General features: G+C 33.9%; 1 protein-coding gene across 1 annotated transcript in view; it reads left to right on the top strand.

The window, feature by feature from the left end:
- The window catches only part of ADGRA1 (adhesion G protein-coupled receptor A1), a 251,711-nt gene that overhangs the window by 139,435 nt on the left and 95,837 nt on the right, over window positions 1-16,439 (top strand). The window contains exons 11-12 of the mRNA XM_074545040.1: window positions 305-466; window positions 2,759-2,974. Of these exons, the coding sequence (XP_074401141.1) occupies window positions 305-466; window positions 2,759-2,974 (378 nt within the window). The remainder of the gene's footprint in view (window positions 1-304; window positions 467-2,758; window positions 2,975-16,439) is intronic.

Genomic DNA, 16,439 nt, shown 5'->3' with positions numbered 1-16,439 from the left:
CGATAATTCTGGAATTCTGTTTATTGAGATGAGATGACTCAATTTGTCTGGTTTATCTAGAAGATAAGCTTTAAAGTTGTGAATTAAAAAGCTCTTCCTTGATGTGAGTTGCACTTTTCCTTTCTTGGTTTTTCTTTTTCAATCTACTTAAATTTTTTATAAAATCAAAACTGTCTTTCAATGATGGTTACTAACAGAAATAATGTGCCTGCCTTTGTTTGTACCCTTATCTGTTTTTTTCTTAGTTACTGAGTTTTACAGACATTTTTAATTTCATTTTTTTCATTTTTTTTTCCTCTTCCAGATTGGGGATGCTCTTATCGAGATTGCCAGCAATATAATGTTGGTGGATGACCACGTGTTGTGGATGGCTCAAAAAGAAGACAAAGCCTGCACCAGGATTGTACGATGTGTGGAGCAGATTGCAAGTCAAATACTGACCAGCAAGACTCAAGTGATATCAAAGGTATTTCAAAAAATTAAAAAATGTTTTGTAAGATTTTTTCTCTTGAATTCTATTTGCAAGACCAAAGTATTTTTTAAATATAGCTAATGGTATTAAAAAGGGGTTTTCTTTGCTCAATTGTATTTATTGTGACAATATAGTGTTCACAACAATATCTTTTTAATGTTCTTACTATTCATTCATTTTCTATTTTTAAAGCCACTATAGTATATGGTTTTATTTTGAGAGGCCCAAATTAAATGAGTGACAGACAGCAGCATGTCAGACCATAAAAGACAAGATCCTTTGTAGTTGGAAGATTTTAATATGCCTTACAGGCTTTTGGACAACTACTGATTAAAGTATTTAGAAGATTATCACCAAGGTCTATCATGTCTTAAACATTACCGATTTGGGTATAGTTTTAGTTTTTTCAGAAGCTGTACCTTTTAGAAATAATTTTTTACTCCTTGTCCTCCATCTACACAAGCGTGTCACTTGGATGCTGAGAGGTTCTCATTTGGAGACTAAGACATTGTCTTCTTGTCAGCTTCAACATCTAAATAGCAGAAATACATCTAAATCAGAAGCTTGAAAGTTATCCTTTTAGAAGTTTAGATAAACACTTTAAAGCCTTATCATTCCTTGAGTTAGTTTGCTTGGTTGCTTTTAAACAACCTTTATTCTTGTCTCAATTGTCCACTGCATTTACACAAAACCACTATTTAAATGTGAGTTCAGGTACAGAATAAATCACAGGAAAAATACAGAAAATTAAAAGCAACCAAAAAAAAAAAGGAAATTATAGACTGAAGTGAATTATAGAGGAAGCCAAATAGCAAAATAGCCTTAGTTTGTGTTTTTAAGAAAATGGTCTTTCAAACAGACACAAAAAATGTATTGGACTTTTTCTTAAAAGAAGTTTTTTATTTAATTCTCATTTACATAAAAGAATCAAATTTCCTAAAAGTATTTATATTAAAGCATAGTGACAATAATGTAACTTTTAGAAGTATTTGGCAATGTGACAGCTAGGAGGGCTCTGTTGTTTTATACTTGCCTTTCTTTTAAATGTCAAGTGACAAAGGTTGAGTTTTTTCCCTTTCACTGCTTCAGGAAGATGTTGACATTACTGAAAAGAGTAATTCTATGTACTCAGACTTCAATATGTGTCACTAACTGTTTTGCCTTGCTTTATCTTTTAGCTTCTTAAGGTTTTCTGTAGGAGAAGTAGTTTGCTGTTGAGTACAATTTGTAAATAAACAAAAGCTGTGGAGTATTTCTGGTCTCATCTTAGGCAATACCAAACATATCTGTTCCTTTGGGAGGCCAGCCAGGAAACTGTCTCGCAGAAATTGCATCAGCTTTCTTTATTTTAGAAAACAGCAAATAAAACACCTACAACTTAGGTAGCCAATAGTTTTTCGTACCGTTCCAAAGGGGAAAAAAAAAGAGAAACTCTATAAACTGTGTTAGCCATATAACATTGAACCATAGAATCATTTAGGTGGTCAAAGACCTTTAAGATCATTGAGTCCAACCATTAATTCAGCACTGCCAGGTCCACAGATCAGGACACAATCTGTGCCTGGAAGCAGAAACCATATAGTCCTATCAGCGTGGCACCAGTCTAAGGTAGTGTACCTGTTATAACACGAGCTGTTTGTCCCATGCACTGTGATGGAATTAAAATGGTAGTTTAAGAGCAGAGATGCATCTCTGCACTCTGCTGCAGGCTCCAGCTCCATACACTTCACTTTGCTGAAGGATAGGTCCCAAATATACCTGCAACATAATGTTGCTTTGAAACATTTAGTGATGTTCAATGTTCTCATGGAACAAGACGTGTGAAAAGACTCAGCCACTAAATAGCTAAGAAGGTTCCTATTTAATTTCTTAGGTATGAAGTACATCGTTATTCATTTTTTGAGTAGTTCTTAAGCCCAGTGTTGCTAGTTCACTTTGTACCTCTATTGCTTTAATTCCAGATTCCATTGAAGCTGATAATGATGGAATTGCACCACTGATACAATAATAACTATTGTAACTGACAGAAAGAGATCTATATCTATGTGTATATACGTATCTTAGAAGGAAAGATGGGAGCAAACCCACTATGCTGTTGTAGAATCCTGTATCATATTTTTAAATAAGTTCTATTTTCTTTCTCATTCCAAGAGAATATATATATATACACACACATATATCTGTGTGTATACATGCACAATCCTTTATAGAGTTTATGCAGTAAGCACACAGTGCACATGCAATTGCAAATATGGTTTGTGACAACCATTCTCAATGTTTTCACAGGTATCTCGTAATATTGCTCTGGAAGCCTTCATGATCAAGCCCTCCAGTTTCACAGGAATGACTTGCACTGCCTACCAGAAAACATCTGCGAACTCAGACAAGTCAGTGACTCCTGATTTGGGAAGATGGGAAGCAAATCACAACCCTGATCTGTATTTGAATTTCAAGTGCAACACTGGTAATCTGGATGGTTCTTTGGTGAATTCTTCTACCAGAGTAAGTCAGTATGATTATGACTATAACTATCTATTTTATTTATTTAGTGTTTTCAGTAGCACCTTTAGGCAGAATAATGATTTGTAAAATGAATATTTTATGTGTTGTTAGCACTGTAAACTTGTTAATAATTTCAGCATGTAAGTGGGCTTCAACTGGTGTATTGAGTGTAGCATATTTTGTTGTGCTAATGAATATTTCATTAATGTAATCTGGCAGAATGCAGGATGTGAATAGAGATGAGTGAATGTCTTGTTCTTTCTATCTCCGAGTCCAGTTGTGCAAACTTTTCTATGTGTAAACAATCTCTTCAAATTAATTTGGAAATACTTGTTTTAGTGAGGCACTGTCACAGGGTTTTACTTTGCAGAGATGTATTTTTTTTAGGGAAATTACCTTTACTTTCATAAATAATACTGCACTATCTTCTGGACTTCATACTGAGGGAGAGTGTTTTGCATGATTTCTGAGTAGTAGCTAAAGAAAATAGTAAATAAGTCTTTTAATAGAATACACTGTTGTTATCAAATAATGAAGTGTAACAATTAAATTTTGATCTAGCAGGAAATGGAATTTTGTATTTGGCTGAGCATGTTATTAAATTTAAGTATTAGTGTTGAATTTCATCTATCCTCCAACTGAATCTCAGCTTAATAGGCTTATTTCTTGAATTATTTACTATGACAAAACGATGCTTCTCTGAATAATATTACTGGTTTATTGAACTTGAAAATATTTTGATTGAAGTTTGGTGCATTTTAATCCGTATGGACTATGCAGTCAGTTATATGGTACTTTGTGCTCCCATGATCTTCTGCTAAAAGGAGTCATCTTAATAATGGAAGAATAGGTTAAATTTGTTTCCTTTAATGGAGTTCATTTTTTTCCTCTGAACATTTTGAACGCATCTGTCTATAGGGAAAAGAGCGGTGTCTCTGAAAAGTAATGACTTTGCCATTCATGAGTTGAAAACCAAATGTGAGAGGTCTGAAAGACACAAGATTTCTTCAAGAAGAAATCCTGGAACATTCAGAATTGTATGGGATAGTATTATTGATACAGAAATATATATGGGATTACAGGAATTGGAAAGTTTTCTTTATTAGCTCCACCAATATATTTTGTACTTCTTTAGAAAGTGAATACCAACATTTTTAGTAAATTAGTCTCTTTATAGTTGAATGGTCTAGCACTTGTGTATCTCTCCTTTTATAAAAATCCCACCATAATTGCAAATTTCTCATCTCCTCTATCAGCATGCATTTGTCAAATATTTAAAGTTAGGCCAGTTATTTGAAGCCTCTTCCTAAATTGTTGTTAGAATGTCACCATAATGATTTCAGTAAAACCTTTCCTTGTATGCTGTGAAGCTACCTGACTTTATGCAATATAGAGAAGGAAAGTTCTACTGATAGTACAGAGAAGGCAGGAAAAAGTGAGCTTATTCCCATGCAAAGCCATTTTGATGTATGTGATATATATTCTGATGGAAGTGACTTTCTTAGGTGGATCTCCAGTTATCACCTGTATATGAATTGGTAAAGATTGTAAGAGCACAATACAGGAGATTATAGACTCAGCTAAATGTTTGTTACGTGGATTTAGGTTTTGACATGGAGGTGTACTCTGGCATTAAATGTGGTAGGGGAATAAACAGACTGGATATATTCCTTTAACTTTATCCTGAAAAGCGAGAAGTTTTAGTTCTCTGCTAACTGAATGTTTTAGGCTGACCACTCCCTTAATTCATTCTGAAATTGGTTACATTTCTTCACTGTTGAAGCAAATGATATGTAGAATTGTAATTCATAACAGAAAATGGGATTCTTTATCATCACCCACTAGGAAAGTTATTTCTGTATTTGCTCATTGGAGGTAAACCTACTTGATTGTGCTGTGCAAAGTTTAGGAAAAAAGAGAATTTGTTCTAAGGTCAGAATTGTTTCTTTTATTATATCTGACCTTTAGAAATTCATCTTAGATGCTGAGATTACTCTTACAGTCTTCTTCTATTCAGCATAGGATTAATAACGAAGAAGAAAAAACATCTAATTAAAATCACCAAGTAGATGTAGCAATCACAAATTTAATTAACTTCTAATAAAAATGTGAAAATTTGCTTAAGAAGCTTACTAAAAAATAATATTCATATGTTTTTGTGCTAGAAAGTGTAGCCCTCTTCAAATTTATAGTACAATCATCTGCTCACTAAGCAAAACAATTGTTTATGTTCTTCTGTTGCTAAGGAATTTCACTAATCAATTAAAACGTGAATCCTCAGGAAGCAAAGCGTGGGCAGTGGAGGGGAGCAGGCCAGTAGGGGTGAGCTCAAACTTTCTTGTGAATACCATCAAGGCTTTTGTAGCTATTCATAGTGATCTTCCCTGGCAGTGGTAGGAAACTGGTACATATTTAGACTGTGGTTTTCTGTACATAAATTAACCTGATCTGGTTGTTATGGTATAGAATGCCCCAAAAAGATAAAGTAACATCAAAATTTAAATAAAAAAGTAAAAAACAGTTTTAAAATATAGACTTTGAAAATTAAATAATTTAAAATACGCTGAAAGAGGTTTGCCATTCAGAGGCCATAAGGACATAGCTGTTAAAATGTATCTGTATCCACTTATGGTTCCAAAATCTTTATACACCAACTTGCAGTGTTTTCCGTTATCCTAAATTCAAATATTATTTCCATTTGATACACAAATTTTTATCTTTAAATCTAATTCTGACTCTGTAGCTACCTGCAAGTTTGAAAATAATAGTTTATCACTGTTGCAGATCAGAAGTTTTGTGTGTTAGGACTTAGACCCAAATGCCTTCTCTTAGATCCCATTTCTGCTGTTAGTAGGAGGCTTTTGCTGCCTGTCTGGACTCTGCTGGGTGGGGAAAAAAAAGCTCAAATATATATTCTGAATTTTTGTTACAGTATTTTGACGCACTGGTTGTTTTCCTCTCTGTTTAAGACACTTTAATGGGATTCTCCCACCCTGGGTCTCCAGGCTGAGATCCTATCACAGGAATGCTCCTGAGGCTCAGTTCTGTCCATGAGCTGTGGTCTGAGGATATCACAATAATGGAGTGATGATCACACACCAACCAGGCTGCTGCACATTTGAACTCAAACAGCTGATGAAATTTTAGTGCCATTCAGTACAAATCCAGAGTCTGGTTCTTGTTTGATACCAGACCTGGAGCATACTTGGAACCTGATCTCTGCTCCAACCTGATTCTGCAAAATAGTGTGCAAAGATAATGACTTGTGCAGTTAACCCACCCTCTGACTCAGTAAAATTCCTTCAGTACAGAATGAACCTTTACACTTCCTGTACCATGGCAACAAAATGTGCAGTTTATGGTGGACTGTAAGTTTTGTATTTGTGCTTTGGCTTTGGAGAAAGTATTTCCTTAACATCATTTATACTTCCAGCTTCATTGAAAATTCTTGTCAAATGAGAAGTCTATTCCTATCTTAATTGTTCTCCTGACACATAAATGAATTGGAAGTGAGGTTTTAAAATTTCAGTAATGTGAATTTCACATGTAATGCCTGACTTCTGGGTTCTTCATGATAGCCTCAATGCATTTTATTCAACTTTTCAATTCTGTTTATTTCTTCTGTGCTCTGAGCCAGACTGACCTTTGGATTTGTCAGGTTGTATTACAGGTAGTGTCCATATGAAGAAATGGTAAAAATTAAACTGGTACCAGACATGCTAACTACAAAAACAAATTCTAAAATGCACAGACAAAATCCTATGATTGCTTGCATGTACCATGTTGAGATATTACACAACTTTAGAAATATTCTTTTCTCAGATATGTACTGGAAAATATACAATCTATGTAAGAAAAGGTTTTGCCTTGCGTAAAAAAATTTTGATTGTCCGACCATAGATGTAATGCATACATAATGGTAAAAGTTAACAGGAATGGAGAAAAGAACTTAAAGATTTCCACCAAGTGATGAGAGTAGGATCAAACACAGAATTAAAAATCCAAAGAGGAATTGTGAATGGGAAAATTATTGTTACTGATATCATGAGGTTGCTCATCCATTTTAGGATACCTTTTCCCAGTTTCAGAATGCATGTGTACAGAAGTTTCTCAGTGCATGAAGATCAACTCAGGAAATTCAGAATTCATATAGTGTATAAAATTTGTGAAAAATGTAATACAAAATGAATATACTTCCTGTAATTTGCACAGAAAATAGCTATTATTGATTTTTCTGGTTCAGTCTATGAGACGAAGTGTTCCGCACTCCAGATCTTTTTTCATTCCATGCTACATTAAAAACAAATACTTTTCAGTCTTCTGTTGAGAACATTCACATTGAAATATTCAATAACCACATACATCATATTAAGAAAATACCAACCAACATAGTCAACAAAATACTTTTATCCTATGGTATGTCGCAGTATATTGTTAGGTGAATTCTGTATTATTTTTCTGGCATGTAATATCCAGTAGGTTGATAGATATCATAAATATAGCATGAATTATGTTGACATCATCATTTCCATTGTGATGGCCTCTAATTTCTCAGCACATATTGCTTTTTAGAGATTATTGCAGCACTTTCCTCATCAAATATGATGAACTTTGAGTATGTTGTATCATACACGTTAGTACAAAATTATAATTTTTCTTTTTTTTCTCATGCTTTAATTTTCACAACTGCAGAAAACATGTGACAAAGAAAAAAATTGCCAAGTAAGCAGGACACCAGCAAACAAAACTTAGTTTCTCAGTTTTATAAGTATGGCATATTACAGAGTAACACTGGGCAGAATGCTGGAATACCTAATGTCAAAGCCTATTTTATTTCAAAATATTTTACAAAGATTAAACATCCAAATCAAGGCATATCATTTTATACATCATAATTTGTCCTCTTCCCTTCCCTTTGGGAAAAAACTTTTGCCCATTTTTCTCTTTTCTCAATTTTCTTTCTATGTCTTAGAGCCCAAAGCATTTTGCTCTTCCTCTCTTGGATAATGATATTATATGAAAATTTGTCCTGGGAACTTAAAAGAGATTTTGCTTGGTTGTAAATTTATAAACTGATTTTACAATAACTAATCTAGGTCTGTGTTTCTCTTTTCTCTGTGATAAGGTGTGTACTATCACAAAGGTATAGCTTAATGTGATGTAGGCATTTTTAAGTTTGTTATATTTTACCTGCTTCATCCTTTTACATTTATTTTACTTTTTAAATATCTTTTTTTATATAGTTCTAATTTAATCCTGTAGTGGTTTTAATAGTGATTTAGACTTTTTCCAGACATACAATATCTATTTATTCCATATTCTAAATAATCACTTTTATTCTAGATTTTTGCATTCAAAAAAGGATTTTTTAATATTTGTCCTTATTCTTAGACATAATGTATAAGAGTAATCAAAAAATAGCTGTTGGTATCTCTCTTATTACAGCAATGGAATGCTTGTTTTAAAATAAAATTTAAAATAAGTAAAGATATTTAGCAATATGATATATAAACTAGTATTTTCTGTGGAAGTATTAATTTGCTTGCAGATGGGTTCAGATGATACATTGAGTACTAGCTATGGAAAAAGTTGAAATATCTGTCGTTCAGGTAATTAGAAGGTTTAATTTCAAAATCAAAACCAGACAAGAAAAAATGCAACTCTCTTTCTATTTCCAGTATGCTCAAATCACATTTTTATATTGACACCACTTAGTACTATTCCTTCTCAAATAATGACTTCATATATTTATGCCTGGTATGACACCTGCAAGGTTTGTAGTTTGGTGTTTTGTGTTCAATATACCTCTTTTCTTTTCTCTGTACATCCTTCTGTGGCATTTTATAATGTGGATGTTCATCCCGCACTTACAGATCTTTCTGAAGATTGAGAAAATGGAACAGTGCCCAAATATTATTAATGCATGTGTGAAAAATGTCAATTATCTTGGGTATACAGAAGTGTTTCTCTAATTCTTGTATTGGTTTATCATATATTTTAACATCTAGCCATTTAGTCATTCTCCCTTAATGCTATGTACAATTTGGAGCCCAAACTTGTATGTCTGAAGAAGTGAAAAGAAACACGAATAGCTTGAAGTTAATAAATACAAGGACAAAGAGACTGGGAGAATTAGCAACTTGTATTTGATGTAAAATTGTGTTATTTGAATTCACATTTGCTTTCTTGTGAAACAAATTTCTGTTCCTGAACACATGAATACTAGTGATTTTATGTATGCTGTCAATATATATCTAGGAGATATGCTGCCGCTCTCTAATCCACAATGGCTGAGTAAAAAACAGACTTCTGATTTTCAGCACCATTGCTCTTGTTACAGAAAAGTTATCTTTGGGATTTCCCAAAGGGCATTATAAGATTAGTTTCCTTGTTATAAACTATCAGACTCCTTCATGTGCATTCTGCTGTTAAATAATAGTTTGTACACTAATTAAGATAAACCACATAACAAAACCCCACTGACACCATAACAATTAATAACACAGAGCATCAGTGTTGGAATGTATTTTATGTTAACTTGATGGTACAAAGGTAATAATGACCATGTACAATACTGAGTACAAATGCACGTCCCAGTTCTGCATTGATTTTTGAGGACTTTACCCCCAATTTTCTCATTATATAAAATAAGATGCCCATAATTTTCTCATGGTATAAACAATAAGCTTTTAAAATTTTTATAGAACTCTCTGTGTAAATTAAGTATTTGCAACTGTTCTTTGCTAAACTCTTCTTTTTTTTAATGTTTGTTTTATTTTCTCAGAGAATCATTGATGCTACGTAATAGAACATGCATCAGTATCCAATAAGTAATTACATTTTGTTTCTCAAAATCTTTTTCACTACATGGATGCTTAGGTAATTGATTGTTGCTTATTTTAGAGAAGGCATTTCCAATTTCTAGACTGGTGTGTTAGTAAGTGTGGAAGTGCATTTAGAAGCTTTTTCTTTCTTCTTTCTTGTGTTTTGTTGGGGTTTTTTTTGTTTTTGTTTTGGGGTTTTTTTGGGTTTTTTTTTGTTTTGTTTTGGTTTTTTTTGTTTTTTTCATTGTTGGTTTGCTGGCTTATATTGGCCCTCAAATGACCAGTGGTCATAACTAAGAGTTCGCTAAAATAGATTGATTATTAGGAGGTGGTATGGCTGGATTTTTTTCCTGAATGTGGATTCTTTTCCTAGAAATTCTTGATTGCTTCCTGACTTTTTAGTCTCCAGCTGTATGTGATAACCTGAGAGAATGGTCGATAGCACACAGGTGAGGAGCTGCTTTGGAGGAGTCAAATCTTGTACGTGGTATAAAGGTGCTCACACAAGGGTAGAGCCTTTCTCATTTCCAAAGTGACCATGTTGGCTGGAACTTCTCTTCAGGAAAAGGCAGCAATGTATGAGGTCATGTATTAAAGATTTTTTAGTGGGTTTTGGTTTTACGTACGTAGAGGAATTAATCTGTGGGATTTTCTGTGTAGTTAGGGCACTGTAATTGCTGTGCTGTAGAAACTTTCTAAAGGACATGTGTACACATGTTTATCTCCAGACAGTCATTATTGAGTATGTAGTGGAAGTCAGCAATGGAATGCAAGTTTTCCAGGAAGTGGGTATGTTATCTCTATACTTTATGCACAGTGAAGACCTAGGGGTGTAATTGGGTAGAATACTTCTTCTAAAGTGACTTATGAAGAGAAAACTATACCAGCACGTTGATAATTGGAAGGACTAGAACACTTCAGAACTGTCTTTGCGACACAGGAACTGAAATTTCAGTTAAAATATTTCTGCCAATATTGCCTTGTTGTTTGCTGAAGAAATTATTAAATTGGGCGGTGTTGTTTCTGTGGTTTTGGTAGGCTTAGCTGGGAGAAGGAGTTCACCTTTGATTTCTTTTTTAGTTCCAAAAAAAGCACATACTAGTAGAAATCTCTAACATTTCTTTTTTGGGTTGAAGGATTTAATATTTCCTTATTTAATTGACTGTTACTGCTTTGTAGAAATTGTGAGATGTGTTCTGTGTCACAGTGAATTCAGAAGTACTTTGCATAGTCTGTCTTGTCCCTAAAAATAAATATGAAATTCTGTCTAGTAAAAAATCTTCTTGCAGTGGTTGTTGTTGATGTATTAAAGTGGCGTTCACTAAAAATAGATAGATTAATTATTCTATAAGAATTAATTTTTTTATTATTTTGAAACCCAATGTAAAATTCTGGCATTTTTTACTGTATCAAAAGAGTAATAAACTTGTAGCCATCTATGAGCACACGTGCACATTCACAGATGTTTGTACAAATGACCTGAAGGAATAGCCTGAAGTTGTGTCAGAGGAGGTTTAGATTGGATATTAGGAAAACATTCCCTATGGAAAGGGTTGTTAGGCATTGGAACAGGCTGCCCAGGGAAGTGGTGAAGTCACCCAAGTGACTCAAAAAATGTGTTCAAGACTTTCAAAAAGAGCTCAAAAAACATGTGTACGTCATTTGGGGAAATGGTTTAACAATAAACCTGGCAGTGCTGCCTTACCTGTCAGACTTGGTGATTTTTAGAGGCCTTTTCCAAACTTAACAATTCCATGTTTCTATTTCATGGCTTTGAGGACTGGAATCCTGCTTTCTGTGTATGTGGGGTTAGCAACAGTGGCTCTGGAAGGATAGTGCACATGGACAGGTAATAATACATGTTTATGGTGCCTAGTAGGTATTTGAGTTTAATCTATTTTCTGAACTTTGAAAATATCTCCTAAAAATAACACAGTGGGAAAATAAAGTGAAGAGAGTGAGGCAAGGGGCAGGAGGGTGTTTCAGAAGTAGTAAACTTACTAGAATCAATTTCCTGAGTTTACAGTTCTCATGAGATCATTCCCTGCTCTGACATCGAGTGTTGGAGTGTGTGGGAAGAGGGAGAGATTTTCATGGTGAGGGAGGAGGAGTAAGTTGTTTACTTGGGCTTTTTTTAACAAACAAAACTTTGACAAGGCTTGTGATTCTAGGGGAGTTGACTGTGACTATAATGATTCATTCTTGTCTGTCATTTTAGACTGTCATGTGCTACACTTTGAAAATAGGATGTAAAAGCGCATGACTACTGTCCCAGCAGGCATCTGACAAAGATATGCATAGTATTTTTTGAGCCCATCTCAATGAAAAATTTATTTTTTAGCTAAATTAATATTGATATGCTGATTCATGTTTATGCTCTGAGCTCTTTCTGCATTATTGATTTATGTATGGTTGGCATACTATATCTCAAATATATCAAGGAAAGCTTATAAATTTGTGGAACTATAATTGAATATAGTACAGATGGGATCATACCATTATTTCCTGACTGTGAGTTATAAGAATCCCATTTTTAAACTTTCATAGTTCTACATAAGAGTTAGTTCATTATTCTAAATTATTGTTATTGTGCTCCCATAATGTTCCAGAAAGTGAAGGAACTTACAGGTGTTAATTGAGTTTCCAAATCATCAGTGGAGGAACTTAGTGTTTTTAATACCAGGTTAGTTTGTAATGAAACACTTAAGCTCTGCTTTACAGAGAAAGGAATTCTTCACAGGTATTCATTGTTTGACTTCATAAATGGACAGTCATTCTTTGTGAAGTTAATTGGCTTCATAATCTTGTTTTTAGTGAATGAAACTCGTACATGGCTTTCTTTAGTTTCTGGGAAAACTTCATGGTGAAATTAGGAGGGATTTGCTTAATGAATTTGAGAAAAACAAATGTGTCTGGACTCTTCATCCAGACTTTTTACTGCTTTCTTCTCTTGAGTAATGAGTAACTAAAAGTTATGTTACGAGTAACATAATTTAAAACAATTTAAACCAAAAGTTACAATTGTACTTAAAATAGCTAGAAATATTCAGTACTTCAGTAGGATTCTTGAATCTGATGTTTTTTCAAATGCTAGTGAAAAGTGTTGAATTTAGGGATATAAGAACAGCTGCAAAGGGTTAGTCTAAAATTCTATTTTGGCTTGTTTCTTACCTCTGGTAGGAGTCTAGTAGGTTGGAAGTTTTGGGAGAGAAGTATATATGGAAATGGAAATGTAGCAGTACATCTCAGTTATATGCACCTTGTATGCCTCATGGATTTCATCAACAACAGACTGTAGCCAGAAGATGGTCAATTCAGGAAATTGGTTCCTTTTTTGGGAAAAAATTTATCTCAACTTTTGATACATCTTAATGGCTTAGGTCTTGTAGTCTTAATGGTCTAAACCTTCTTAATGATTGAGTTCTTATCCAACTCCACTTGACTTTATATGTTCACTAAGCTATATTATGTTTGTTATTGAATGTAGAAATAGTTCTTTTTCTTCATGTGCCAAGAAAGCACATGTACAAACCTGTGAACAGGAGTGATGATAATTGTTAAAAAGTCCACATCCTCTCTGTGTGCATGGGAATACATATTTATACAATATCAAAATACAGTCCTGGAGGTTTTCTGCCATTAATCTTGTACTGAATTTTTTTTTCGTACGCCTTGCATTACTGCTAAGAGGAAAAATAAATTGGCCAATAGTTTCAGCTCTGTAGGCTATGATTTTGGATAGACAAGATAACAATTCTTCTCCTAAATGTAGGTTAAAGCCCTTCAGACCAGAACTCTGATGAACCAGAACTAAAACCCACAATGGCTAATTCGATATGTACAGGTCATACAGTGGCTGTAACAGCTGTGTAGTGTATGCTTCACTGACCAGCATATGCTGCTATTTTAAAGGAAAAGAGTAATCTTAGGACTTGGCACTTGAAGAAAAAAAATTGCATTTCTGTGACATTTTATTGCAGAAAGTCTCCTGTATTTCATAAGCTCTGTTTGATCAGTACTGTGTAAAGTGTCTTAACAGATTCAAAACTCTTACTAAATATAGTCTAGCAAAGTTGCATGTAATTATCAGAGTCATTGAACTGGAGGGTTATTTACAGCTATGTTGTGTTTCTTCAGCCTTTATCACTGCACTTTGGAAGCTAGCAGTCACCTGCAGAAATGCCACTGAATATCAAATATACTATTTAAGTGGTACTGATCATTTAAATTTGTAAATTCCTAATTTCCACATAGAATAAAATTAAATATGTATTCCAAACTATTGTAATAGCTGCTGTTCACCAGAACAGCATGTTTTTCATGGTTTTCAGTCTTGTGCACTTTCAGAGTACAGATGCCAAATCACTGATTTGGCATCTGTATTTTAATCCTTACTTTTCAGAAATTTAATGTCTGATTTTAGTGAAGTCTGTAGTAAATAAATGTCTAACTTGAGTATATGTCAGAATGTAGGTAGTATATTTAAAGTTCATTGAACCCTTAGAGTGGAGTTCAGTTTAATTCTGTCAAATAACAAATCCAATCAGAGGGAGCATCGAGCTTCAGCACTAAGTTTTCCTCCAGTGCAACTACAAGAATTTCTGTAAGGAGGAAACTTTCAAAGAGAATCAGAACCACTGGGTACCTTTTCTACCGTTCTTCTCAGTGTGTTGGTTCTTGGGAATTCATTAATGTGTGGAAAATCACTCTAGACATAACTGCAAACTAGCAGTGAATGTTACAATCTATTGATAATTGATTTTCTGCAATAAAGGCTCAGGAAGCCTACTGCTGTACCATTTGGGCCTGATTTACCCTTGTAAAATCCCAGTGAAATCACTGCACTGAAGTCTATATTTATTTTGGGTAACAGTATGTGTATTCCTGAAAACATCTTGTCCCTTTTCAGTTAACACTTAAAAAACCCCCAAAAAGCAAACATTAAGTGACTAGGCTGCAATTATTAGTTTCCATTTAAAGAAACACTAGTAAGTTACGTTTTTCATTTAGCATTAAACTCAGTCATACTCCAATATAAATCAAATTTAAACCATCAGCAAAAGTATGATAACTCGGACTCTATAAGCATGAACTGGTAACCAGGTACTTTTTGTAATCATCTGCTAATCCTTGATTTATGGTAACATATTTGTTCAGGTTTATGCTCATACCAGTTTCTCTACCTGCAATTGCCCTGGTAATTCTGTTTCTTTTACACCACTACTGCCACTAGGAAGAACAAGATACATAGATGATGCTGATTTTCTTTCAGTATGCTTTCTGTTTACAGGACATTTGTACAGTCAGGAAAAGCTACCATGCATTTGCTGATTTCTCAGTGTCCTTGAAAGTGGTACAACAGTAAATCTGTTTTGCCTTATATTTAAGTCTAATCGGTAATGCAATTTTTTAATAATTATAATGAAAAATACCTGAGAATAAGCATCCTTTAAAATGAAATGGGTCTTCAGCAACTGGGAAATGGGTAGGAGAATCAAAAGTGAAATATACCTTCTGTAGGCAAAATGTGCAGATGTGTCATGTGAAGCTGTTATATAACCTGAAGAGTCAGGGAGGAGATGTTTATTCAGCTCAGTGAACAAGTACTGGAGTCAGGTTCAAAACTTTAGGACACTAAATTAAACATCATCAGTGCCAGAAAGGAGCAGGCTACAGCTTTCACATACCACTATGGTGATGTCTTCATGCAACTATGAAGAAGAAAAACGTGTAGGAAAATTATTCTAGGACTAAAACTCTTTTTCTCCTGTTGTCATTAGCTTTGCTAGCAGGTTCTTCTGTGCTGCTGTGAAAGCATGCCATGTTTATTTACAAAGAACTCATGATATGAACTCCATTTTACTTAGCAGTTGAAAGGATTTAAAAGAGCACAAGCTTCTCTGTAGGTCTCAACATGTAGATATTAAAATAATGCAAGAAAATTTAAATAATGCAAAAAAAAAGTGGTAAAAAGTAATAAGCTCTGAACTGCTGAAATTATTATCTTGGAAATAAGCTTCTAGTGACAGTCTATGCACGATTTCTTGTAGTCAATTTAAAGGTTTTTCCTACATGCAGACCTCGAGAAAAATTAATCTGAATGAATTTTGAAAGTGTTTAAGTAAAATTCTAAGTAGGCACCCTTATCCAGAATCAAAGTAGTTTTGACTCAGTTCAGCTGAATTGAATTAATTTAGAAATGAATTCAGCTAAATTGAATTAAGGCCACTTAGTTATGAAGGAAGGTATCAACAAGAATGTCTAAGTACAGTTTATTAACTTTAGGACTTTTAATAACTTGTTCTAACTTTTCTTGATCATCACTTATGCAGGTAAGTGATCTTGATCATTCTTAACACAGGTACACTCTCCAGATTTTCCCAAAGATTTTTCTGTGGAGTGTCAGAGGCTCATTCTATAATAATTCTGCCATATAGAACAATTTTGTATTTCTTTGCTTAATCAGTATTGAAAACTTACTTTTCCTTTTCCTCTTTCTCCATCTCACCTTGTTATTCATGCTAGTCATATTTTCATCTGTTAACTCATGCAGGAAGGACTGACTGACGTGTCATTGTCCCAGTAAGAAATTAGTATGTAGTCGGTTTTCACTGTGGAACTGCATACTGAAAAGTGCTGTA

This window comes from Zonotrichia albicollis, chromosome 7 (genome assembly GCF_047830755.1).
Source record: "Zonotrichia albicollis isolate bZonAlb1 chromosome 7, bZonAlb1.hap1, whole genome shotgun sequence".
Lineage (NCBI taxonomy): Eukaryota > Metazoa > Chordata > Aves > Passeriformes > Passerellidae > Zonotrichia > Zonotrichia albicollis.
This window is presented reverse-complemented; position numbering and strand designations above follow the sequence as displayed.